Raw genomic sequence first — 27507 nt, forward strand, 5'->3', positions numbered from 1 at the left:
TCTTAATCTTTTAGAGCTTTAGGCAACTCTCTGAGACTGTTAGAGACAGTAGTCAAAATGAATCTATTGAAGAAGCTGGCCCAACAAGGCTTCCATTCATTAATGAAATCATGTGCATGGACACTCCCTCCATCAAAAAAAAAATCACATATGTTTAAGACTTTAAAAATTAAAATATATAATTTCTTTATACTTAAAACTTGATGTTTGCTTTTTGAATTTGACAAACGTTTATTAAGTGGCAGGCACTTTGGTAAGGGTATTTCTATTTTATTTGCTGTCGCTCTATTCCCCAAACATGGTAAAACATCGCAAGTGTCCAATGTTGCATAAGTTTTCAATTATTCAGTTTGCAATTCTAGCAAATACATTTGGTTTTTAAGGCTACAGAGCATGAAATTACCCATTGGAATAGCAAAATAATGCCTTGAGTATGGATTATTCAGACCCTGCCCAGACAAGAGTGCAATGTTAGCATGACTTGGAACTTTTCATTGACTCCAAATTACACAACTAAGTCCATATAACTTTTCTACCGTTCTAGTGGTTCAGAGGCTTTTGTGTCCTCCCCAGTTAGCTTGGTGTGTCACTGGGTCCCCTCAGGTACTGCGTGCGAGTAATTTACTTATTCATAATGACTCACTTCCTCCCATAAAGAATCCCAGAAGTTCCAGTTATGTAAGCAGGCTTTCTTGTGTTGTTGAAATTGATCTTCCTGATTTCTCGGTTGGAAATTCAAACCAATAATGCTAAGTCACTCTGAATTGCAGTTAACACACATGCACACATATACCCTCAATCACTGAATAAACAATCTTTTAAAACCCTCTTATGCCTTAAAAAATAGTCTTCATCCTCTTAACTTCACAATTTCAAAATCTAAGCCAGGATTTTCCGATTCCAAAGTCCACCATAATAGCTAGGGGAAACATTCACCAAGTGTCTAATTTATCAGAATTGCACTGCTGAGTTCCCATGGAAGCTTTTATTTCTGTCTCCCACAGCTCACAGGCAAATGATTTACTGTTAGAGAATGGACTTGGCATCAGTGATGATGATTTCCATGGTCAAAGGAATCTCTCTTTTAACAAAAAGCTACAAAGGAGTAATGCCCCCTTAGTGGAATTTGTTTTCCTTTCAAATGCTTTTTCATTATTTCAACCTTGTCATAGTGGAATACCAATAAGGAAATATTTCCTTTACTCCCTCTAAAGATCTTCTGCCCATGTTGCTTTCCTAGCCTGGAATCTGTTGCACATGTCTGCCTGACTCCTCTCTACTCCTCTGAATCCTATCCCTTGTTCAAAGACTAACTCAATCAGTCAATCAATCGATATTTATTAAGTGCCTATTATATACTGGGCACTGTGCTTAGCCCTGGAGATGCAAAAGGGAGCAGAAGACAATCCCTGCCTTCAATGAATTTATAATCTTGTGAGGAAGACCACATGCAAATAAATGTATACGAAGAAAGCTATTTACAGGATAAATAGGAAATAAATAGCAGAGGGAAGGCTCTGGAATAAAAAGAAATTGTGGAAAGCTTCCTGTAGAAGGTGAGGTTTTAGTTAGGAGTCACCAGAAGCCTAGGAGATCAGAGAGGAGGGAGGGCGTTCCTGGCATGGGCTACAGCCAGAGGAAATGCCTGGAGACGAGAGGCAGTGTGTCTTGTTCCTGGAAGGGAGTGTCACTGAATTGAGGAGTAAGTGTCAGGGTGAACATTGTTAGACTGGAAAAGTAGGCGGGGGCTGGGTTATCATAAGCTTTGAATACCAGGCAAAAAGCTTTGTATTTTTTCTTGAAGCCACTGGAATAGGGGATGACACGATCTGACCCACCTCATAGAATTATAGAATGCTAGAGCTATAAAGGAATATAGGTTGATAAATTTGAGCCTAAAGGGACCTTAAAAGGCAACTAGGTGACATTAGAGCACTGAGCCTGGAGTCAGGAAGACCTAAGTTCAAATTCTGCCTTAGACACTATGTGACTTTAACCTCTCAGTTTCCTCATCTATTAATGGAATATGATAATATGATATGACACGACATGATATAACACAAAATAATACAGTAGTGTAACATCTCATGGCATTATTGTGGTTTGGGGTTCTAGGAACCCCAAAATGCAAGGGTGCCTTGAAAGAATTTATACCACTCAAGCCTTCTTTTAGTCATAGTAACAAGATTTATTGTATGCCAAATAGAAGTGAGGGTATTCTAAGAATCTGCCCAATTTAATAGGGGTAAGATTAGTACTTTTATACAGAGGAAGGGGGAAAGAGTCAGTGAGAAGATCTGGAGTAGCAAGGAGTCTAGGGTGGGCCAGGTGCAGGCAAATGAAAGGAGTTGAGTGGTCTGGGCTGGGTCTGAGGGCTATAGTGAAAAGACAAAAGGATTACTGGGATGGGCTGAATGCCTCAGGTGATCCCAGGGATCTGGGCTGCTGAAATGTATGGGGGGGTCCAGATCCCCCATCAACATGGCATGACATGATACAGCAAAACATAAATAATAATAGCACCCACCTTCCAGGGTTGTTGTCAGGATCAAGTAAGTTGTCACATGTAAAGCACTTAAACCTTAAAATGCTTTATAAATGTGATTGTTATTCTTATGTCATCTCATTTGATCCTCACAATAAACCTGCAAGGTAGGTGCTATTATTATCCCCATTTTATGACTAAGGAAACTGAGGTGAACATAGGTTAAGTGACTTGCCCAGGGTCACACAGCTAATAAGTGTCTGAGGCCAGATTTGAACTCAGGTATGTCTGACTTCGGGCCCAATGATCTATCCATTGCACCACTTAGTTGTGATTTGTCCTTCTGTGTACTCCACAGAAGGTATGTACTCCACAGGTACTGCATAGTGCTCTGCTTTGGTATTTATTCGACCTTGGGTTAGGGTTGCCGCTTATATTCTCTCTCTGACTTAATTGTAAATTTCTGGTGGTGGAGGCCAACCCTTTCCCTTCACAACACAGTGCCTTACAATAGGTGTCCAATCTCTATTTTTAATGGATTTTGATCTTTAAGAATTTCGGCTCTCATATTTTGAATCCAGGAGACTTACGCTTTCATATGAATATTGGACTTAGCTGGAGTTATAGGCTATACTTGAAATGTCAGATTATCTCTTCCTCCCCCATATGGTAGGAAGATGCTATTAATTTGAAATGTCTATGCTCTTGGAAATCAGGGGAAAAGGTTAGACATTTTGATGACTTTTTCAGTGATAGTCATTGTGAGACACCAGAATCTATTACCAAGGGAGGCAGTTTAATCTTCTCAAGGGATTTTAAAGAAGATAGTTGATGTGTATCTCCCTGGAGCAGTTCAGCATAATGTAGTATAGATGGGCCAAAGGACTATGCTGCTTTTTGGCTGATGGCCTCCTAGACCTGTCCAGAGTTAGGTTGGGGGAAAAATAAGAGGAGTTTCCTATTTGTGCATTCTTGCTCCCCATTGCACCGGAAATCCCCCTCTCCTTTCCCAAATTTCATACTTACAAAGTGGTTAGGTAGACACTAAATAGCATTCTGAGGATACAGAAGGGTCTGCTGTTCTTGTGTTTCCAGAAAGCAGTAGATAATTGGTTATCAGAGTTTATGTGTGTGTGTGTGTGTGTGTGTGTGTGTGTGTGTGTGTGTGTGTGATCAACCAGTGATAGTAGAAGCATCACTATAGAATGAAAGGGAGCATTTGTTTTGGAGTCAAAGGGTCTGGATTTAAATCTACCACTATTATTATTATTACTCTCTGTTTGATATTGGGTAAGTCATTTACTGAGTCTGGGGCTCCGTATTCACATCCGTAAAGGATGAGGGTAGATTATACAGACTCTGAAGTAATTTACAGCAATGAATCCATGATTCTATTATCCTTCTCTTTCTGCCCAATTATCTGGAGACTATTGTGTGCTAACCTAGTGCTGATTGACATTTCAGCCAAGCACAGTAATAGTGCCAAGGAGAGGGAGTACACACAAATACACATATGTATGTATATCGTGCCCTATAATTATTTGGGAATCCATTAAAATAAAATTTCTTTCCTGGAACCCTGGTGCTACGGAAAATAGATTAGATTAGGTCTGACAGACTCTGTTGAGTCTTTGGGTAAAAAGACCTGGTTCTAAGGTAGATGTAGGCAGAATTGACAGACTTGGATTGATTTGAGAGGTACTAAGATGTCGCTAACTTCTCCACCCACTAACCTATCTTACTATATGATTTCATTGACTCATCCATGAAAGAATTGAGAACTGGGGTGGAATTTGGAAAGCATCTAGCCCAACTTGCTTATTATGCAGATAAGAAACCCGAGGTCACAAGAGTTTAATTTGTTTTAGGTCACCACAAGTGGGAAGTAGCAAAGTGGGCTTCCAATCCAGGTCTTCAGACCTCAACCTTTAACTGCTCCTCTGTGCCAAACCATTGTCTATAGATAGTTATCACTAAAATGCAAATATGTTATAAAAGCTGGCCCATACTATCGAGTTGCTTAGTCGTTCAATCTTCTAACTCTTCCTGACCCTGTGTACCATACTGTTCATGGGATTTTCTTGGTAAAGATAACTGAACCAGATGTCATTTCCTTCTCCAGTAGATTAAGGCAAACAGAAGTTAAGTGACTCGCCCGGGGTCACATATCTAGTAAGTGTCTGAGATCGAATTTGAACTCAGGTCGTCCTGACTCCAGGCTCTGTGCTCTATCCACTGAGTCACCTAGGTGCCTCATATTATTATATTAGAGCCTTCCAAATAATAGCATAAATTAGTTTACATTGTGCACTGTTGCCTAGAGTCATAACAGGGTGAAGAAGAAGTAAGAGAAGGAATAAATAAGTTTAGTTATCAAGAGGAGAGTCAGAAAGGAAATGGATAGATCTTGCAGGGCCTTTTTGACTTCTCAGAGAGCACAAGGTAACTGTGAGAAAGAGGCACCAAAAGAGGGGGAAGAAGCTGAAAGGGAAAGGTTGAATGAGTACTGTGGGGGAGGAGGAGATCAATTTCTCCTACTTCACATTTTTGCTTATATATGTGTCTATTTGCATATACATAAAACACATTAACACACAAATGAATATATTCAGATATATGCATAGGCATATGTATATACAGGCAGCTACATAGCCTAGGAGACAGAGTGCTGGACTTGGAGTCAGGAAGACCTGAATTCTATTTCAGTCTTAGACCCTTAGGTACTCTGTGACTTTGGGCAAGTCACTTAATAGCTGTCTGCCTCAGTTTCCTCATCTGTAAAATGGGAATAATAATAGCACTTGAATCCCAGGGTAGTTATAAAGATAAAATGAGATCATTGTAAATCTCTTTGCAAACCTTAAAGTGTTATAAAATGGTAGATTCAATTATTAATTATTATGATACAAATACATGTATGCATATGTGTATATATACAAACATATATCTCTCCAAATACACACACACACACACACACACACACACACACACACACACTGTGAGATGTATAAAAGTTGGATAAGCTGTCTTGGGCAGTGATGGGTTTGCTCTCCTTGATGTCTTCAAGCAGAGGCTGGATAACTATATTTCGAGTATGTTTTAGTATCAGGAAGGTAGGGGCACAAGGAGGGCCAGGAATCTGGAGGACCTGAGTTCAGATGTGGACTCAAACACTTCCTAGCCAGGAAAGTCACTTAACCTTGCTGTTTCTCTGAGTTTCTTTGTCTGAGCTGGAGAAGGAAATGGCAAGCCACTCTAGTTATCTTGGCCAAGGAAACCCTAAATGGGGCAATGAAGAGTTGGAAATGACTCAACTACAACAATGTTCTAGGGATTTCTTTTATGTTTGGTTTGGACTACATGGCCACCAAAATCCCTTTCACCTCTCAGGTTTCATCAGTTTATCAGGAAGATCTGGGTTAAAATTCTGCCTTTGACTTTTACTAGCTGTGTGACAACAAGCTGGTCCCTAATTCTTTCTAAACCTCAATTCCTCCGTCTATAAAATGGGGATGATAATGCTTCACAGGTTTAATGTGAGGATGAAATAGCATAATGTATGTAAAAGTCCTTTGCAAACCTTAAAAAGCCATATAAATGTCAGCTCTCATTATTACTGTGATTTTATGAAGTACAACAAAGATCTTCAACATAAAAAGAAGCAAGTGTTTCATATACTAATGAATGTTAAATTGAAGCATCAAAACTTGAATGCAAATGCTCTCAGCTTTCTCCTATCGTGACCGTTTTCTCTGTACTATCTAGCCCTGCTGCCACTGCTGTGATATCCTTGGCATTTGGACGCTATATCCTGGAACCATTTTTTATTCATTGTGAAATCCCAGAACTTGCAATCAAGCTAATTACGGCTGTGGGCATCAGTAAGTATCACAGGCATGATCGTGAATGGTGCATAAAGTAGTAGCAGAAGTAATTTGTTTAATCCATGTTCAGTCTCTTTTCACCACAGACCTCTCCTCACGTAACTCTTTTCCTTTCATACTGGTTCTACAAGATTTGTTAAGTAGGAGAATTCAAACTGGAGGCAGTGTGGAGTAATGGAGAGGGTACTAGGTTCAAATTTGACCTCAGACACAACACTTATTGATCTTGGATAAGTCACTAAACCTTTCTGTACCCCACTTTCCTAATATGTAAAATGAGAGGGTTGGACTCCATATCCTCTAAGGTGCCTTCTAACGCTGAATGGATAATCCCATGAAATGCCAGGCATTGGTAATTTGGTAGTTACTTACCCTTCACTATTGCAGTTGGAAGAAAATATGGTGGATAATGGGGAAGCTAGGTGGCACAATAGGTAGATTACCAGGCCTAGAGTCAAGAAGACTGACTCATCTTCCTACATTCAAACCCAGCCTCAGACACTTACTAGCTGTGTGACCCTGGGCAAGTCACTTAACCCTGTTTGCCTCAGTCTCCTCATCTGTAAAATGAGTTGGAGAAGAAAATGGCAAACCACTCCAGCATCTTTGCCAAGAAAACCCCAAATGGGGTCACAAAAAGTCAGACACAACTGAACAACAACAAACAAAATGGGGGGCAGTTTTTTCTTTTCTTTTCAAATTTGGAGAATGACAAAGAAAAAAATAAACCCACATTTGAAGATAGGGGGGTGATTGTCTTGTTGAAGGGAACACTTGGGAGCTTCCAGATAAAGATGTAGAGATTTCATGTTTTTAATAGTGGAGATTCAGGGGCAGCTAGGTGGCACAGTAGATAGAGCTCTGGCCTTGGGGTCAGGAGGACCTGAGTTCAAATCCAGCCACAGACACTTGACACTTACTAGCTGTGTGACCCTGGGCAAGTCACTTAACCCTGATTGCCTCACCAAAAAAAAAAAGAAAAGAAAAAGAAAAATAGTGGAGATTCAACGGGTGGGTTTATGGTCATTTTTCACTCTTGGTCATATGATTCAATTCACTACACATTTGTGATGTGCCTACCACGCGCTAGGCACTGCACTAGTCAGTGGGTATACCAGAGTAAATGAAACAGTTCCTGTCCTCAAGGAAATTTTATTTCCTAGGATGGGCAGGGGTTTGTAGGGGGAGGGGAAGAAAGACAACATGCATAGAGAAAAATAAATATAATAAAGAAACAAAGGTTTTTCAGGGGTGGTAGGGTGAGTGTACTAGTAATTGAATAGGTCAGGAAAGATGTAATAAAGAATGAAACGTTTGAATTCTCTTGAAAGGAGTTGAGATTCAGAAGGGTAGAGGTGACTAGTATTCCAGGAATGGAATCATTCTGAAGAGAGATTCTTGAAGGGGAAAAGTGTTTATTAAGCACCTCCTGTGTGCCAAGGACTATGCCAAGGGCTTCAGGTCTTCCACATGGTCCAATGTGTCAGCCTCCTTTTTGTGTAATTCATCATTCTGAGAGATGATAAAGAGAAAAAGTTCTCATTTGAGAGCAAGAAGAGTATTGGGTAGTTGGGAGAAATATTAGGGTTAAGTTCCTGTGAGGATGCTTTATTTCACAGTCAGAATTCCAGGTGGAGGGATAATCAGATAAATGATGGATACCTTCATTTGCTATCCTTGCAATGTCGAAACAGAAAAGGCCACCAGGATTGTTGGGGGAGAACTTGAGGAGAACTCATGGAAGTATGTGGATAAGGTTGGCCAGGTGTGGTTGGGTTGTGGTCTGCGCTGTTGTCCAGAGAGTCTGAGAATAAGTTGAGAATTCAGATTTCAGCTCCATGAAACAGGGATGCATTTCTTCATTGTCCTTTTGCTTGCTTTTCTCTTTCTTCTGTGCCTTGATCTGTCTGTACTCCACATCAGTAATGAACTTCCTCCTCACTACTGCCTTATAAAATGCTCTTCCTTCAAGAAGCATCTCTTCTTTCAACATGCAGCTCAAGTATTGTCTTCTACTTCATGGATCCTTAACCTTTTTTGGTGTCACGGACCCCTTTGGCAGTCTGGTGAAGCCTAGGGACCCCTGCTAAGGATAATATTTTAAAATACACGTAACTAAAATATTTAGGATTACAAAGGAAATAATTTATAATTAAATATAGCTATAATGATGATGATGATGATGATGATGATGATGATGAGACTCTCAACCCCCAAAGTCTATTTATGGACTCTTTGGGGGTCTGTGGACCAGGTTAAGAACTCCTGATTTACATAAAGCCTTTACTTATTCCTTACAACTGCCAGTAATCTCCTGCCTCTAACTTCTTGTTGTTGAGTCTGGTTTTTTTTTTTTTTTGGCTAGGCAACGGGGTTAAGTGACTTGCTCAGGGTAACACAACTAGTAAGTGTTATGTGTCTGAGGCTGCATTTGAACTCAGGTCCTCCTGACTCCAGGGCCGTGCTCTATCCAGTGTGCCACGTGGCTGCTCTTGTTCAGTCATTTTTGAGTCATGTCTGACTCTTCCTGACCCCATTGTTGGGAGTTTTCTGGGCAAAGATACTGGAGTTTTCTTCTCCAGCTCATTTTACAAATGAGAAAACTGAGGCAAACAGGGTTAAGTGACTTACCCAGGGTCACCCAGCTAGTAAGTGTCTAAGGGCTGATTTGAACTCAGGAAGATGAGTCTTCCTGACTGTAGGCCTGACTCTCTATCCACTGTGCCACCTAACTGCCCCCCAGTAATATTTACTTTGTATTTATTCCTTTATATTAATTTTATGCATACTTATCGATAATTTTTTTGTCTTTCCCATTAGAATGCAAACTCCTTCAGACTAGGAATTGTTTGATTCTTTGTTCTTGTATCCCACAGTGCCTAATACAGTGTGTCTATACATACACATACACACACACACACACACATACACACATACACATATACACATACGTATATGTTTAATAAATACAGATTGATTGGTGAAAATAATCAAACAAGAAAACCAAAATAAAACAGTGTCAGTATTTTTAGAGGAAGAAGACAAAACATTAAAAAAAAATCCCCTCTACCCTGCAACCCTAACCCAACCCAGAAAATGTTTGTGACAGCTTACCAAATCTGTATGCTCTGTTTCAGTCATCACTCTTTTCAAGTTCCCTATTTATTACTCTAGAGATGTGGTGGCATTTTAAAATCCCCATATTTTTCCATATATAAGACATACTTGGTAAGTACCTTGAGCAAACAGGCCTGTGGAACAGGCTTTCTTTGGTGGCTTCTTTGTGGAGTTTCATAGTTATAAGAACTTTATTTTTCTAGCACTTTGTGGTTTATAGAGTGTGTTCTTCACCACTGTGCCTGTGCGTGGTTGTGAGAAAACAGACATTCCAGATTCAGAGTTGGTATGAGCATCTGCTTTGCAGGGATGAGCACTGCTCCATCCGCAGCTCAGTCACCACCCTGGTGTTTGGGGTGGGGTAGCCATTGCTATTGCTAAATCCTTCAGGGCCTTATGTTCAAAGACCACAATAGGAAGTTGCACACAGTTTTTGGTGAGCTAGATGGAAGAGAGCATAGCATTCCTGTAGACATTAGAACAGAACTTCTTAACTTTTTTTGTGCCATAGATTCCTTGACTGTTTAATGTTTTTAAATGCATAAAATAAAATATACGTGATTACAAAGGAAATCAATTATATTGAAATGCAGTTATCAAAATATTTTAAAACAACAAAACAAGTTCATGGACCCCAGGAGAAGAACTAACAATTGGGAATGGAGTCAGGAAATGCCCCAGTTAGGAAAGTGGCACCAGAGCTCTAAGGGAGTCTATGAGCTGGAGAGGGAGCTTTTCAGACAGGGCTGATGCTTCTCCATGCAAATGGAGGTGGCATACCCTACGTGGAGATCTGCTAGCTTACCATACTCTTGAGTCAGTGAAGTCATGTCAACAAGTATTTATTAAGCACCTATTATATGCCAAGGATCGTGCCATGTTCTGGGGATACAAAGAAAAGCAAAAATACTGTCTCATTCTAAAGTGGGAGACAAACAGGCAAACAAATATTTACATGTAGATATAGAGTGGGTAGAAGGCAATCTTGCAGGAGAGATACTAGCAGTAGGGGGACCTGGAACTGTCTGTAGAAGGTAAGGTTCACACTGAGGTTGCAAGGAAGCCAGGGAATCTGAGGCTAGTTGAAGAGGGAGAGCATTCAAATCTGGAGAGCCACTGAAGGGCCATAGAGTTGGAAGATGGAGTTTTGAGCAATGACCACAGCTGATTAAGAGCTAGAAACAGGAAACTTAAATTAGGCTCTATCTAGATGAATACCACTAGTCCATAAATATTTGTGGTGTTGGTACTGGAGCTGGAGATCAGGAAAATTGATTTAATATTTTGTCAAATCTAAGTGTTAAAAATCAGAAACCAAAGTAGAGTTGGACACACTGTCCAACTGATGTCAACATCAGAATTTTGCAGAGGAATTAAACAATGAGGTATTAGTTTAGGAAGGTGGAGTTGCTCTGAAACAATGATATTCTCATGAGGGAGATCGATAAAAAACTTGATATGGAACAAGAACCTGGATAAAGCTAGAGATTTTTGTTTTTTTTTTTACGAAGTGGGATGGATAAAGACATTATTTGTGTTGACTTAAAACACATGTTCACAAATTCTAGTGTTCCTCCTACAAATGAGAATGGAAGGGAAATTTTAACCAAATTGGAAAACAAAACAATAGTTCTTTTAAAGCTGTGATCTGAAGGGAAAAGCCAACACGTTTATAAGAGGAAGATTTATCCCTAAGTCTGGAAGAGTTGAATGAAAGGAATCATGGTTACTGAGGGTAAATACCTTTGACAGCAGGATTTAGTTGGAAAATCAGTCTTCAAAGGTAGTGAGGGTGATTTCATGCCTGCTGGGGGTAGAATGTTGGTAAAGATATGGAAAATAGAGGAAAAAATGCTTCCTGGTGAGCCCTTGAGAATTAAAGCCTTTGGGGAGTTTCTAGAATATTCATGGAAAGAGAGCAGAAGAATAGAGGTCTGGCCTTTATAATGCTAGCTTCCGGAAATGAAAGAGGGGCACCCGGTCTTGACAGCTTTTGTGTTTTAGAAAATGTCATTACCTCCCAAGTAGAACTCAGACAAGATTAAAGGTTTCCCCTTCCCTTAAAACCTGCTTATTTCACAGAAAAGAATCACCTCTGAGCAGTACCTTGTTGGGGGTGAAGTTAAGAAGACACATTAACCTGGATTGGGAACCTAGATAAGGCCCCTTTCAAAGCTGATTCTAGAAATGGTTTGTTTTGATGTGTAGGTGTGCATTCTTGGGGTTCTGGCCTGGTATGCTATGGATGAGTTTTCCCCCCTTCCCTTGCCCCCTTTCTTGGCTTAAACTTGGGAAAGCTGATTGCTTTAATTCAGTATCTACTTAGCCTGAACAAAGCACCGTGCCAGGCTCTGGGAGCTAGTATGCATAAGCTGTATTGAATGTAGTCTTAAGTATCTATCAGTAAGGCTATCTACCAGGGATAGTCTCTTTTTTTTAACTTTACAAATATATTTTTTTTATTAATTTATTTTTAGTTTTCAACATTCACTTTCATAAGCTTTTGAGTTTAAAATTTTTTCCATCTCCCTTCTCCCCTCTGTCCCCAAGACAGCATGCCATCTGATATAGGCTCTACATATACATTCTTATTAAACATATTTTTGCATTAGTCGTGTTGTAAGGAAGAATTAGAACCAATAGGAGGAACCACAAGAAAGAAGAAACAAACAAAAAAAAACCAGAAGAAAAAAATGAAAGAGTAAATAGTATGCTTCCATCTGCATTCAAACTCCATAGTTCTTTCTCTGGATATGGGTAGCATTTCCCATCATGAGACTTTTGGAGTTGTCTTAGATCCTTGCATTGCTGAGAAGAGCTAAGTCTATCAAAGTTACTCATCACACAAATGGCTGTTATTGTGTACAATTTTCACCTGGTTCTGCTCACTTCACTCAGCATCAGTTCACATAAGCCCAGGCTTTTCTGAAGAACAACTGCTCATCATTTCTTTTTTTTTTTCCCCCCTTATGACTCACCATTTTCTTTATTTGTACAAAATAGTGAATAGAATAATCATACCCTGACTGGGAAAAAATGGAAGTTTAGGATTTAAACAAGTCCTTCTGTCCTGAAGCATCTATTTTGAAGGCTTGGGACTAGCAGCTTTAGCCCCAGCGTCTTTGGGTTTGGACTCAGCAGGCTTAGCAGCCTTGGAATCACTGGGCTTTGTAACCTTGGGATCAGACTTGTCTGCCTTGGGATCAGACTTGGCAGCCTGGGGGTCAGCGGTTCTGGCAACCTTAGAGTCAGGCTTTGTGATCCTGGGGCCTAGCCGTTTGATGCCGACTCTAGGGCCGAGACACTTGGTGACCATCTTATGTCCAGCACGCCGGGCACTGGCCTTGGGGATCTTAGGCCTGAGGAGCTTGGCCTTGGAGGCCTTGGTGCTCAGGGCCTTGATGGCCTCTTCTGATGCTTTGATGGCTTTGGCATTGTTGGCCTGCATCTTCTTCAGCCCTTTCTTGTTGTGTTTCTTGGCAAAGCACATGTTTCTCAGAAACTTGGGGTCAGCCCCTTTCAGAGACTCATATCTCTGTGACCTAGGTTTCTTGATGCCATTTCTGTGCCATTTTTGTGATTAGTTATGGGTGGTATGGTTCTTAGACTTAGCCATCTTTACAATGCAGCCATCTTACAATGCACTCCTGCTCACCATTTCTTATAGCACAATAGTATTCCATTACATTAATATACCACAACCTGTTCAGCCATTCCCCAATTGATGGGCATCCTCTCACTGTCCAATTCTTTGCCACCAGAGAAAGAGATGCAATAAAATATTTTTTGTGCATGTGGGTCCTTTTTCTATTTTTATGATCTCTTTAGGATATAGTCCTAGAAAAAGCCAGTGACTTCTAATCTCATACACCAGTGTGTCCATTAGGAAATATGTGAAAGAAGCAATTTAAATACATTATTTTTTAGACTATTGGACTATTTAAACTGGGTCTCCCTCAGTGGCATTAAGTAATAGGGAAATAAAAACAAGAAAAACCACTCTAGGGTTGATGTCTATGCAAATATTATTATTAGAGCTCTTGGTATGAAAGAGTCTTAGGGTTGAAAGAGATGTCATGTAGGAATCCCTTGTACAATATTCCTGCTCATCTCACCTGATTGCAGTCCTCTAATGGTGGGGAATTCCACTGCCTCTTTAGGCTGCCTTTTCCCTTTGTGGGAGCTCTCATTGGAGCAAAACTTTGCTTTAGGTCCAAATGAAATCTAACATTACAATGTCAACTTACCCTTCTATTTCTTCCTTCTGGGACCAGACAAGTCTAATCTCCTTTCCACATGACAGTCCTTTACATATTCAAATTGTATTGGCAAAGACTTTTTTTTTCTTAAACTAAACATCCCCATGTCCATCAAAGATGAAATGAAAGCCATGCTTTCTGGTAACCACAACATACTGGTTACCTTTCAGGAAACAGTTGATAGCATTGTGAAGATAGTGCTGGGCCTGAAATCTGGAAGACCTGAGTTCAAATCTGGCCTCAGATATATACTAGCTCTGTGACCCTGGGCAAGTCACTTAACCTCTGATTGCTTCAGTTTCCTCATTTGTAAAGTTATAATGTCACTACATTCCAGTGTTGTTGGGAGGATCAAATAAGGTGATACTTGTAAAAAGCACTTAGCACAGCCTACACATAGTAGACATTATATATAGTTTACTTCCTTTCTTTTCTCTGCACTTGCACCTATTTGGCAGTAGACTCACTTATTCAGGACTAAGAATAATAATAGAAATATTTTCTTTCTGCTGCATTCCGATTATATCTTCCCTTTTCTTATGTTAACTAATTTGTGTTAGAAACCCACTATTTAATAAACCATTGATTGGTATGGAAATAGAAAACTATCCCACTAAGGCTACCATATCCTTTAGGAAAATGGCAAATAGTACATAGAGTCAATGTTGTATAAAAGCCAAAATCAAAATGAAAATTTGCAGAGGTGTGGTTGGCTTGCCTTTTCTATAGAAGCAACATCTGTGTTTATTAACTATTTTCTCATGGTTGCTCATAGATTTAAATTCATTCCAATGAAGAAAAAAAATCTATTAGGGGCCTAGTTTGACCAAGACATGGGCAAAGACATAGATCCTAGGAAAAATACAAAGTTTCATAAAACCCAATTCCTCCTCTCATAGCTTGCAGTCCAATTGGAAGCTGGGATACATGCACAGATAACTATAATACATATAATACAGATGGGAGAGAGGAACAAAACAAAATGGCATAGGGTCCAAGGTGAAGGAAAAGTTGTTATAAACTGGTAGGAACGGGAAAGTGATAAAAGATTGGATATGAATCCAGTTGACACCACCAGGGAGGGTGGGGCATTGCAGGCATCCAAAGCAAGACCAGAGCAACCAAAATTCTGGTGAATTTTTTTTTTAGCTTATATTTTGGAAGGTCATCATGAAAAACAAAAAGCTTAAGCAAAGTTTTAAACAGACATGTGACACTTATAAACTAGAAGACAGACTTGGGCGCAACATAGAAAGATCTTTTTTTTTTTTTTGGCGAGGCAATGGGGTGAAGTGACTTGCCCAGGGTCATACAGCTAAGAAGTGTCATGAGTGTTGAGACCAGATCTGAACTCAAGTCTTTGTGAATCCAGGGTTGATGCTCTGTCCACTGTGCCATTTAGTTGCCCTTGAAAGAACATTTTTCTTTTTCCCCATCCAAATCCTACTCATGGATAGCCACTGAATTCAACAGCATCCTCAGAAATGACTTGTATTTTGTATATTTCTCCTCATCATTTTCCCATATGAGTTATTTTATGTTTCAGTTTTTCTTATTTTAAGTAAGAAAGCAACTTAATAGTATATAAGTAAATCAAAGCTGATTCAGCCTGATTTTTCAGCAAAGGTAGTTGCCTCTAAAACTGCCCACAGTCAAAACATAGTAGCTATCCTAAATAAAACCAGCTCTTATTATAACAAAGAAAGACTACTGTGAACTCCTACATCATCCATGACCTTAGTTTAGACCCATTAAATCAGATCCATGTCTAAATCGACTTTCACTATGTGTGCAGCTAGAGAAAAAGGCAGGAAGACATGGTTTCTGTGACTCAGATAAATCTCTGTTGCTCTAATTCAGCATCTATGGCTGAATCATTCCTGGGACTCAATCTGACTACAAAGACAAGTAGGAGCTAAATCCTCTGGAGATACTCCATTGGACCTGTGTGCTACCTGCCTTACCTGTTAAGTTGTGAGCCACAAATTCCAGAAGGGCATATTTAAACTGAAGTTTTGTGTGGCTATTACCCAGAGAGAAAGAGAAAGTCTAGAGAAACCTGTATTTTGAATAATCTTGAAATGAGCCAGCTTTTACCTTGAGAATCCTTCCATATTCATTTCCCAGGAAGGAAGAAAAGAGGACCAATTTATAAAATTGTGGGATCCTTCATATTATTTTTTACTAGAAAGCTTAAAAAACAACCAAAAAACCCCAAACCAACCAAAAAACTAAAGCCAATCCCAAACATCCAGAAATAACTTTTTTTTTCTCTTCCAGTGAGCAATATATACTTGCCTTCTATTTAGGAAGACCCAAGTCTTTTTTTTTTTCTCTCACTTCTGAAAGTCATGACTTAGATTTTCTGAAAAAAAAAACAAACAAGGCTGCCATATTGCTTTTCTTCTTCCCAGAGTTCATCTTCTACCCAATAGTCCTCTCATAAAAATAAATGGTAATGTCATAAAGTCTCCCCAAGTAAACAGCAGCCTCCGAATAAACTTCTTGTACCTGTGGAAGCTCTGAGGGATAAGCCTTTATTGTAGTTAACCCAAATATAAGAACCAAACGAAAATGGACATATTTGCATCACTTTAATGCAAACAGAGTGCTTTATGTACGTCATCTCATTTGATTATCACATACCCCAAGTCAAGATCTGAACCTCATTTTAAGTTCATAAGTTTATCTGAAATAGTAGTAATTTGTATAGTGCTTTAAGGTTTGCTAAGTACTTTATATATCTTATCTCTTTTGTTCCTCACAAGATTATTGTGAGGAAGGGGCTAATGTTATGTCCCCTTTACAGATGAGAAAATTGGGGTTGAGAAGTAGGTGATTTGGTCCTGGATCAAGTGTCTGAGGTAGGATTCAAACTGCAGTCTTCTTGCACCCTGTGCACTCTGTGCACCCTATTCCTTACAAAAAAAGTATTCCACCTTCAGCAAAGGGCCAACAAACATTTTGGGTGGTTGTTTAGTTAGGGGAGAAAAAAAATCATTAAGAAAAATGAAGACTGCCCAGCACTTATTCCAAAGTGCATACATCGAATAAGTGGTACTATATATAATTCCCCACTGTGATTCCAGTTCCAGTTGGGCTGGGGGAAGAGAATCCACTTTCAGGAAGAGAACTTGGGATGGCTTGATACATTTTAGTAACTACAGATGAGAAGGCCACATAGTACCTATGTTCCTAAACAGGCATTCTGCTGTTTAGTGTAGGGCACCACTACCAATGGAGGAACCTGACCAACCTTGGCCAAGGTCTGCCAGTTTTACTCTGGGAACCAGGCTTAATTCTCACTAGAATGAGGTTCTCCCTTCCCAGAAGAATGATGATGGATTATGGCTCAGCATCCACCTAAGCATGGAAAAGCAAACTGGCAGATAAGTACAAGTAGTTAAGTACAAGCTGGTTTGAATTGGGAGGGAATTGGGAGCTAGCATTTGAGAAGAGGAGATCAGGAAAAGCTTCATGCTGAAGATGATGCCTAAGTTGCTTTTTTGAAGGCAGAGAGGGAGGGTCATGTGAGCAACCCAGAGAAGGTCAGTTTGGCTGGATCACAGAGTGCAGGAGGAGGCATGATGCCCACTGAGGCTTAAAAAAAAGGCTGGAACTAGATTGTGTGGGGCTTTAAAAGCTGAAGAGGAATTTGTTTTATCCTATAGGTAATAGGGTGTAACTGGAGTTGGTCAAGTGGAAGAATCACATGATTAGATCAATCCTTTAGGAAAATTACTTTGTCAGCAGTATGTAGGATATACTAGAGTGATGAGAGACTTGAGGCATGTTGACCAATTAGGAGTCTTGCAATAATTAGGCAAGAGGTGATGAGATCCTGGACTCAGATGGTAGCTGTGTTAATGGCAAGAAGGGGTCAAATGGGAGAGATGATGGAGGGAGAAATGGGAAGATTTGGCAACGTATTAGATATGTGGGGTGAGGAAGAATAAGGGGTTGAGAATAATGCCAGTGTTACAAACTGGCAGGACATTGGCAGAATGGTAGTACTTTAGAAACACCGACATTGGGAAGAAGAGAAAGTTCAAGGGAAAAGATGAACAATTTTGATTTTGATCTTAAGTTTTAGATATCTCTGGGACATCCAGTTCAAAATGTCACACTCTATTTTCTCCATTATAAAAGAATAACCATTTAAAAAATCACATTTATCACATCTGACAACTCTTTGAAATGTTTCACTCTGAGAAGTATTCAAATGGTTATAGAAAACTTCTGTTGGTCAGGGCCATCGAATGAATCTTATAGTTCCCAGACTCCTGAGGTGGTCCATAGGTTCCAAAAGTTCAATCGATGATTTTGGTTTGGTTTATTTATGCTTAGGAGAAGGAACATCAGGTAAAAGAGGTTTTTAGGGCTTTGAGATTCAGTCTTAGAGCTACATAGGCTGGTCTATGGACTTGTTGCTGTTTGTGAGCAGAAGCCATAATAACACTACAGCTCATGGGAAATCTAAGGAAGAGACACTATAGCTCATGGGACATGCAAGGAAAAATAGCCTGAGCTCCAAAAAAGAAGATAGAGTGAGAGTGGAAATTATTTTTTTCTTTACTGTTTATAGTAGGCAGTCATCTTTGAGGCAGTTTACCTTCTTTCTTAGACAGGGTGGTAGGTCAAAGCTCATGGGGGGACCAATTAGAATCCTGTGGATGTTCATTTCCTTTACCAAGGTGGCCCCAATAAGGTTTAAGTCCACACAGGGTTAGTGGGATGACTCCTGCAAACACATGTTTGCCAGATCATTCCCATCATCAATATACAGTAGCTTAGCCCTGGGAGGGAAGAGGAAAGACAGGCTTTGGTGTTCCAGGGCCTAGAGAGCAAAGCAAAAATATGGTCTAAGGAGATGGGTCATTTGGTGCTACATGGAGATTGACAAATACTTGGATTACTGGGACGCCTTTCTTCATCTATAAAATGAGGGAATTGGATAAGTTACCTTTAAGGTTCTTTCCCAGCACAAATTTCTCTCCCTCTTTCTCCCTCCCAGCCCCCCTCTTGGCCCAGGCTACTGGTTTCAGCTCTGCCAATGACTACTTTTGTGGCATTGGCAAGTTAATTAACCTCTCTCTGTAAAAGGAGACAGATGGACCAGTTGGCAAAGCCCTTTCAGCTTTAAATCTAAGGTTCATGTCCTCAGTGTGGGGGAGCTCCTGGTATAAAAACCTCTTCCATGTTTTCATATCTGCAACTGGTTTTAGGAAGTTACTTGGGACCTATGATCATATAGTCAGTCAGTCAGTAAGAATTTATTAAGTGACCAGGAGGCCAAGGCCTGGCCAACTATGTGTCAGGCACTGTGACAAGTACCAGGAAAACAGTCCTTGGCAATCAAGCTTACAGTCTAATGGTGGAGACAGCATGAAAACAATAGTCTACAAACAATATATATGTGGTACATACATTATGAGGGCATATAGGGGGTAAATTAGAAATAATCAACAGAGGATAGGGACTGGTATCAAGAGGGATCAAGAAAGGCTTTTTGCAGAAGGTAAGATTTTAGTTGAAACCTGGAAACCAGGAAAGCCAGGAGATGAAGAGGGAATGAATTGCAGGCATGAGGACAGCCAGTGGAAATGTCTGGAGTGGCAGGTGGAATGTCTTGTTTGAGCACTGAAACTCAGAGGATATGGGAGAGAGTATAATGTAAAAAGATTGAAAAGGTAGGAGGAGGGGATGTTTGTGAAAGGCTTTGAATGCCAACCACACATTCAGAGGAACTTTAGGAAGATCATAGCCAGTATATGTCCAGAATGCTTGAATTGAATTCAGATTGCCCAAGGTCAGTTCTCATTTCCCCTCTAAACCTATTATTCTACTGTACATAGTCTCCCTTCTCTTTCCCAAACACTCATTTTCAGTTTAGCCAGGGCAGTAGGAAAAACTAATAACGATAATAATCATTTACATATTGCTTCACACCATCCTGTGAGTTATGTAAATATAAATGTTATATAAATATGTTTATTTCCATTTTATCAGGAAGGAAATTGAGGCAAGGAAGATTAAGAGATTTGCCCCAAGTCACATAGGTAGTAAATGCTGAAGCCTAATGGAACTTGGAGTCTTCTAAGTCAAAGACATTTTGATGTTCAAGGCAGGAGCTAAGAGTTTAATTTCAAAGACTTTTGAAATGCTCAATTATAAAATTCTCTATTTGTTGATGAGGGCTTAGTGCATCAAGAAAGTGGGTCTTTCATGTAACTGAATGAATGTTTTGAAAACATTCTTTACACACACACACACACACACACACACAGAAGCTGTTTCCATTCTCATAACAAATTACCTTCAGGAAATTAAAGCCATCTATAGTCATAAAAAAAATGCTCTAAATCAATATTGATTGGAGAAATGCAAATCAAGACAACTCTGAAGTACCACATCACACTTATCAGATTGGCCAACATGACAAAATAGGAAAATGATAAGTGCTGGAGAAGATGTGGGAAAATCGGAACACTAATGCATTGTTGTTTGAGTTGTGAAATGATCCGACCATTTTGGAGAGCAATTTGGAACTATGCCCAAAGGGCTATAAAAATGTGCATAGCCTTTGACCCAGCAATAGCACATCTAGGGCTGTATCCCAAAGAGATCATAAAAATGGGAAAAGGACCCACATGTACAAAAATATTTATAGTTGCTCTTTCTGTGGTGGCAAAGAATTGAAAATTGAGGGAATGCCCATCAATTCGGGAATGGCTGAACAAGTTGTGGTATATGAATGTAATGGAATACTATTGTATTCCATACTATGAACAGGCAGACTTCAGAAAAATCTGGAAAGACTTGTATGGACTGATGCTAAGCGAAGTGAGCAGAACCAGGTGATTGTTGTACACAATAACAGCCGAGTTGTGTGATGACTAATATTGATAGATTTAGCACTTCTCAGCAATGCAAGGATCTAAGACATCTTCCAAAAGTTTCATGATGGAAAATGCTATCCATATCCAGAGAAAGAACTATGGAGTTTGAATGCAGATCAAAGCATACTATTTGCTCTTTTTTTCCTTCTGTTTTGTTTTGTTTCTTCTTTCTTGTGGTTCCTCCTACTGGTTCTAATTCTTCCTTACAACATGACTAAAGTGAAAATATGTTTAATAGGAATGTATATGTAGAGCCTATATAAGATTGCATGCTGTCTTCGGGAGGGAGGAGGGAAGGCAGGGGGAGAAAAATTTAAAACTCGAAAGCATATGGAAGTGATTGTTGAAAACTAAAAATAAATTAATAAAAACATTAAAAAAAACAAATAAAAAAACCCCAATTACCTTCAGTAACTTTTCATCCTCTTTTCTTGCAGCCACAATCATGGTGCTGAATAGCATGAGTATCAGCTGGACTTCCAGGATGCAGATGTTTTTAACCCTTTGCAAGCTTATAGCCATTCTAATAATTATAGTCCTTGGAGTTATGCAACTAATTAAAGGTAGGCACTGGAAAGTAAATGCTTTTTGATGACTTATTTGTTTTGTCTTCTCCCACCAAATTTGAGCTAGCACTAGCAGAATCTCTTGATTAGCATCTGCTTGTGAAACTTAAGCTCTATACCATCATCTAATTGATGTGAGGTGTTACTACTTTGTGGGGGGAGTGAAATGGTATTTACAACTGTATTCTGTAACAAGAGGATGAAGCGTGGACCCTGCATAGAAAATGAAGCCATCCCAGATTGTCCCAGTAGAAAATGTTTTGAATGAAACTTTTCTAAGGCATTATAGAATTTTAGACCTACAAGGATCCTTTGAGATGAGTTCATCTGGGCCCCCTCTTTTTATATATATATAGTCATTTCATTTTATTTATTTATTTTAAAAGGCCTCCTTTTAAAAACAGACCATTTTGTTTTCTCTTCTTTCTTTGCATTTCTTTTGTTGGCATTATATATATCATCTTCCTGGTTCTGCTAAATTTGCTCTTCATTGGTTCACATTTTCCCCACGTTTCTCTGAATTAGGCATAACTGTCATTTTTCTGATGTAAAAATATCCCATTATATTCATGTATAGCACTTTGTTTAGCAATTCCCAGCCAACCAGTAACTACTTTGTCCCCTCCTATTTTCTATTGAAACTTTTACAGTAGGAATGGTAGCACTAATTTGTTTGCCACTTCTAGGTCTGCAAGAAGTGAAAAGGGGGTGGGGAATGTATTGTGGGACACACACGTGGTGGTAGGACAAGTTGTCTGAATTGGATAAACGCTATTTCATGGCAAGATGCCTAGATGGTCAGGTGAAGCATGGTCTGAGCCCTTTCCTGTTTAGTTTTACTCAATGCAAGGGCCTGCCCTATAGGATCCTGCTCACATAAGATCCTAATTAATACAATTCAATTCAACAAGTATTTGTTAAATCTCTACTATGTTTCACAGACTATACTAGGCACTGGGGAGGCCATGTCTGGAGGCAGTGCAAAGACAGCAATCAAACAGTTCTTGCCTTCAAGGAATTTATATTGTACCTAGGAAACAACATGCATGTAGACACAAGTAAAAATAAATATGTAAAGATAAATATTTATACCTAAATGAATATAAGGCCAAGTTTTTTTGGTTTTGTTTTTGTTTTTTGAGAGGTCATATAGAGAGAGCCACTAGTAGCTTGAGGGATCAGAAAAGGCGTCATAGAGGAATTATCCACTGAGCAGAGATTTGTTTGTTTTTTTTTTGTTTTTTTAGGCAATTGGGGTTAAGTGACTTGCCCAGGGTCACACAGCTAAGGAAGTGTCAAGTGTTTGGTTTGAGTCCAGATTTGAACTCAGGTCTTCTTGACTTCAGGGCCGGTGCTCTATCCACTGCACCACCTAGCTGCCCCCATTAAGCAAAGATTTGAAGGAAGCTAGAGATTCTATTGGGTGGAGAAAGAGCAGGAGTCCAAAAATGAGGGACAAACTGTGCTGATGCGCAGACATGGGTGAAGAATTCTGTGTGAGTAATAAGTTTGGCCAGAATGTTGAGTATATGCAAAGGAACAATAAGGAATAAGCCCGGAAAGGTAGACCAGAGCTGGACAGAAGTGCTTAAAATGCCCTCAAGGAATTTTATAGATTTATATACCACACTCAGAGGTGGGTGTCTTGGTTAACTTCGTTCAATTACAAAATTCATTCAACAAACCTTTATTAAATTTCTACCACATGGAAGACACTGGGGATTCAAAATAAACACAAGTTAGTGATGATAACGATTATGGCTAACATTTATTTAGTGCTCACTATATGCCAGGAACTGTGCTAAGCACTTTTATGAGCACGATCTCATCTGATCCTAACAACTACGCTAGGAGCTAGATGCTCTTATTATCGCCATTCAACAGTCCCTCACTTCAAGGAACTTAAATTCTACACTGAGAGAGAAGACAGAAGGGAAAGGGAACAGAGGGAGGTGGCACACATATAAAAATAAATCTATAATATGTTTAAAAAATAATTTCCAGGGGTGGGGAGAGAAAGTAACATAGTGATACTTTTTCACTTTCAAACTTAATAATATAATATGTGCAAGAATTTTGCCATTGGGGGGAAAATATTGGCTATCTGCTACTAGCTTTTCTCCATTCATCTGAGATCACCAAGTGTCATAGGACCTAGGTTCAAATCCTGCCTCTCACTTTTGTTACCTGTATTACCTTGGACAAGTCATTGAATTCTGCAGTTCCTTCAACTACAAAATGAGGTCGTTGTATTAGATCAGTGGTGTTGAATTGAAATGGAAATAGGCCACTAAACAAAAACCATACCTAAGGATCCCTGTAGGACTCATTGACTTAGAAAGCTACATGTTTACATTATGTTCCATTGTATTTTATTTATTTGTTAAATATTTCCCAGTTACATTTTAATCTGGTTCTGGCTGTACTCAGAAGTGTTTCTGGGTCTTGTGTGTTTATGAAACCTCGTGGTCAGTTCCAGTTTGGCTATCTTGTCCTAGCATGGGTGGTGAGGTTGGGGTATGTTTTTGCCAGGTTAATTTATTGTGTCAACAGGTATCATAGGAGCACAGACACAGAGATGGAAGGGATTCCAGAGTTCATCCATTATAGACTTCTTAATTTTACAGATGAGGAAAATGAGGCCCAGAGAGATTAAATGAAGTACTTTACAATGTGAAACCGGTAGAGGTAAAACTCATACCCAAGTCTTAGGATTTACCTTCAAAGCTCCTTTTACTGCACTGTCGTATCATTCAATATACTCAAGTAGGGTGAAATGCTTAAACCCAGGTGCCTTGACAACTACTTCTTAGAAATACTACTTTTTAAAAAAAATGTTCTTAAGAAACATGAAGTGTTTATGCTTGACTCATAATTGAGCAATATTTTCTTTTTTTCCCCCACTTGATAGTATTTTATTTTTTCCAATTACATATAAAGATAGTTTTCAACATTACTTTTATAAGATTTTGAATTCCATGTTTTTCTCCCTCCTTCCCACCTCTCCCCCATCCCCAAGACAGCAATCTGAATAGGCTATACACATACAATCATATTCAACCTATTTCTACATCAGTCATGTTGTGAAAGAAGAATCAGAACAAAAGGGAAAAACCAAGAGAAAGAAAAACAAAAATTAAAAAAAAAGAGAGAAAACAATATGCTTTGATCTGCATTCAGTCTGCATAGTTCTTTCTCTGGATGTGGATAGTATTTTCCATCATGAGTCTTTTAGAATTGTCTTAGCTCATTGCCTTGCTGAGAAGAACTAAGTCTATCAAAGTTGGTCATCACACAGTGTTGCTGTTACTGAGTACAATGTTCTCCTGATTTTGCTCACTTCATTGAGTAATATTTTCAGTGTTAGTGTTGTTCTGGGCCTGTGATTTTTATTTGTTTGGAGAACACAGGTGTTGTTTGGAAACTCCCTCTAACTCTAAGAATCCAACTCTATGTTCAAACTGTAACTTATTCTATATTCTATCATTCTATAGTCTAACTATAATTTGCAGTCCTTGACAGTTAACCTTGGGAGGTTAAGTCAACTTGTTCATGGCTCATACACCTAAGGTCAAGACTTGAGGGCAGAACTTCCTGACTGCTCCAAGACTGGCCTTCTGTTTACCCATTATGCCAAACTATCTCTCCAAAAAGTTGTTTTTGGTTGTTATTTAATAGTCCATACAATTATCTATTTTCATTTGATTTTCTAGGTCAAACCCAGCACTTTAGAGATGCCTTTTCAGGAAATGATGCCAGTATTATAAGATTACCATTGGCTTTTTATTATGGAATGTATGCATATGCGGGCTGGTAAGTTGATTTCTCTGTTTTGTAGGTTGTATCCAGTGTGTGTATTTGTTCCTAAAGATTTTATTTTATTATTCTATTTTTTTGAAGGAAGTTGGGATTAAGTGACTTACCCAGTGTCACATAGCTAGTAAGTGTCTGAGGCTGGATTTGAACTCAGGTCCTCCTGACTTCAGGGCCCTATCTTTTCTCTATCTACTGTGATGCCTAGTTGTTCCTCTATTTTATTCTTTATTTGGAATGAAGTAGTGCAGAGTGGGAGCCAGGGATTTTACTTCCTTCAGACTGTAACCCCTCTCCACCCTCTTACCCAAATGATATACCTGAGATTAAACAGTGATGTGGTTTAATTTTGAGTAAATGACATTTTTTCCAAGACTAGGAATGGATTAGATCAAGTGCAAACCTTTATGAAGTACCCATTCTTTGCAGAGCACTGTGCAAGTGGTGGGGGGAGAATAAAACTTTTAAAGAAGTCATCATTACTGTCTTTAAAAAGCTTATTTTCTAGGAGAAGTATAATACACAATATTACATGCTAAGTGTATTAGAAAATTAGAACAAAGTACTATAGTAGGTTTGAGTAAGGAAGACCTAACTTTAGGAAGAGATTTCTTGAAGAAGGTGGCATTTGAGTTAGAAAAGAATTCAACAGCAGAAGATGGGAAGGTGAACCCTTTAGGGATAGGGTCTATGGGAACAATGGTATGAAGACTTGGAGAAAAGGAGCAACAGCAGCAACAGCAGCAACAGCCAGAAATAATGGAAACACCTTACTGTGCATTAGAGACCTGTCTTTAAATGTTGAGACAAAATGCGGCAGAGAGGAGCAAACAGTTCCTCCAGCAACACCGACAACCTCTGATTTTGTTGGTGGGAGAACTTCTGTCACCAATGCAGATCACATAGAGTCTTACCAAGCTCTCTGAAGCTCAGACAGGTTCCCAGTAGTTGTTTGGGGTGATGCAGGTAGTAAGTATCAGAGGTAGGGTTTGATCTCAGACTTTCCTGACTTGGTCTAGTATGCTGCCTTGCGACTATTCTTAATAGATATAAATACCTTGCTTGTCAAAAATATCTTTTATCTCAGCTTCTCAAGAGTCATTTATACTGATTAGTTCTCTTCATGTTCCCATGAGAAAGGGAAATATTTCAGATTAAGAAGTCAGTCAGAGACTCCCAAGAGGTAAGATGACATTCAAAGACAGGGACTGGAAACGGAGATAGTAAGCTCAGTTGTATAGGACAGACCAATTCTATTTCAAAGTACCTGAACAAGTTTCTTAAATTTCTTAAATATCTGGAAATAGAAGTATGTAGAAAAACCAATTAGAGACTTTATTTATCACAGAAATGTTGCCTTTTAAGCACTTTCCACGAGGACAACAATGTGGCTAATGACATGGGACTTTGTATTTATTTATTTATTAGCAGAGCTGAATAACGAGTATCACAGATAAAATCCCTTTCTTCTCTCACCCCCACCCCCATCAATTTTACTGCAGTAGGACTAAATAGGAAAAATGATCGTGTGTATTTCTAGGAGTATACCAGGTGAGACCAACAGATTACATAAAAGACTGTAAACATAAAAGCCATTATGGTCAACTCCCAAGTGAGCTGGATGGACTTTGACCATGGCAAAAAATTTTACACTGAGTTTGGTTTCCCCTTGCCCCAGACCTCCTATTGAGCTGACTGTCTCCACTGGCATTTGATGTGTCCAAATTAATTTTAATAATTGACATTGAGATTTTTTTTTGGTTTGTTTGTTTTAATAGGACCTTGGAGGTGAGACAATTTCACCTCCCGCCAATCAACAATCACCAGTGTTTGCTTGAACACTTCTAGTGACAGAGTACTCACTATTCTTTCAATTGTTATACAACTCTAAGAGTTATGTATGTATGATTATCCAAAAATTATCTGCAAGCTATATGTCCTGAGAAACATATGCATAATGTGTTCCAAATTCAGATATGTGTATATATGTGTACATATGTATTTTCTTATGGTCATTGGTTACATCCATTTGAATAAGATTCAGGTAACTTCAATTCAACAAACAATTAGTTCCTAAAATGGACAAGGCATGGTACTAGGCACTGAGAATATAAGAAAAAGACGAAAGAGTCTTTGCCCCCAAGAAACTTGCATTCTACTGGTGGTGGAGGGAGATATAACAGGTGTGTAGGTAGTAATAATAACTGGCATTTATGTGTCAAAATTTGTAGAGCACTTTTCATAGGTAGGATCATAGATAGTTGGAAAGGACCTAAAGTGCATCCAGGCTAATCCCTTCATTGTATCAATGCAGAAACTGAGTCCAAGAGACATTGTGACTTATCCAAGGTCATATAGGTAGTAGTAGCAGAAGCGAGTCTTGTCCCCTGACTCCAAATCTAGTGCCTCTTTCCACTCTTTCCTGAGGGGGTACCACACTGTCCTCTCAGGAGCTGACTGGACAAATAAATGAAAAGTGTAACG

The 27507-nt window shown here is 39.1% G+C and overlaps 1 protein-coding gene across 1 annotated transcript in view; it reads left to right on the forward strand.

The window, feature by feature from the left end:
* Positions 1-27507, forward strand: part of SLC7A11 (solute carrier family 7 member 11) — a 112421-nt gene that overhangs the window by 7568 nt on the left and 77346 nt on the right. The window contains exons 4-6 of the mRNA XM_020967502.2: positions 6251-6366; positions 21082-21207; positions 24924-25023. Coding sequence (XP_020823161.1) covers positions 6251-6366; positions 21082-21207; positions 24924-25023 — 342 coding nt within the window. The remainder of the gene's footprint in view (positions 1-6250; positions 6367-21081; positions 21208-24923; positions 25024-27507) is intronic.

This window comes from Phascolarctos cinereus, unplaced genomic scaffold (assembly GCF_003287225.1).
Source record: "Phascolarctos cinereus isolate Bilbo 61053 unplaced genomic scaffold, phaCin_HiC Scaffold_9;HRSCAF=440, whole genome shotgun sequence".
Taxonomy (NCBI): domain Eukaryota; kingdom Metazoa; phylum Chordata; class Mammalia; order Diprotodontia; family Phascolarctidae; genus Phascolarctos; species Phascolarctos cinereus.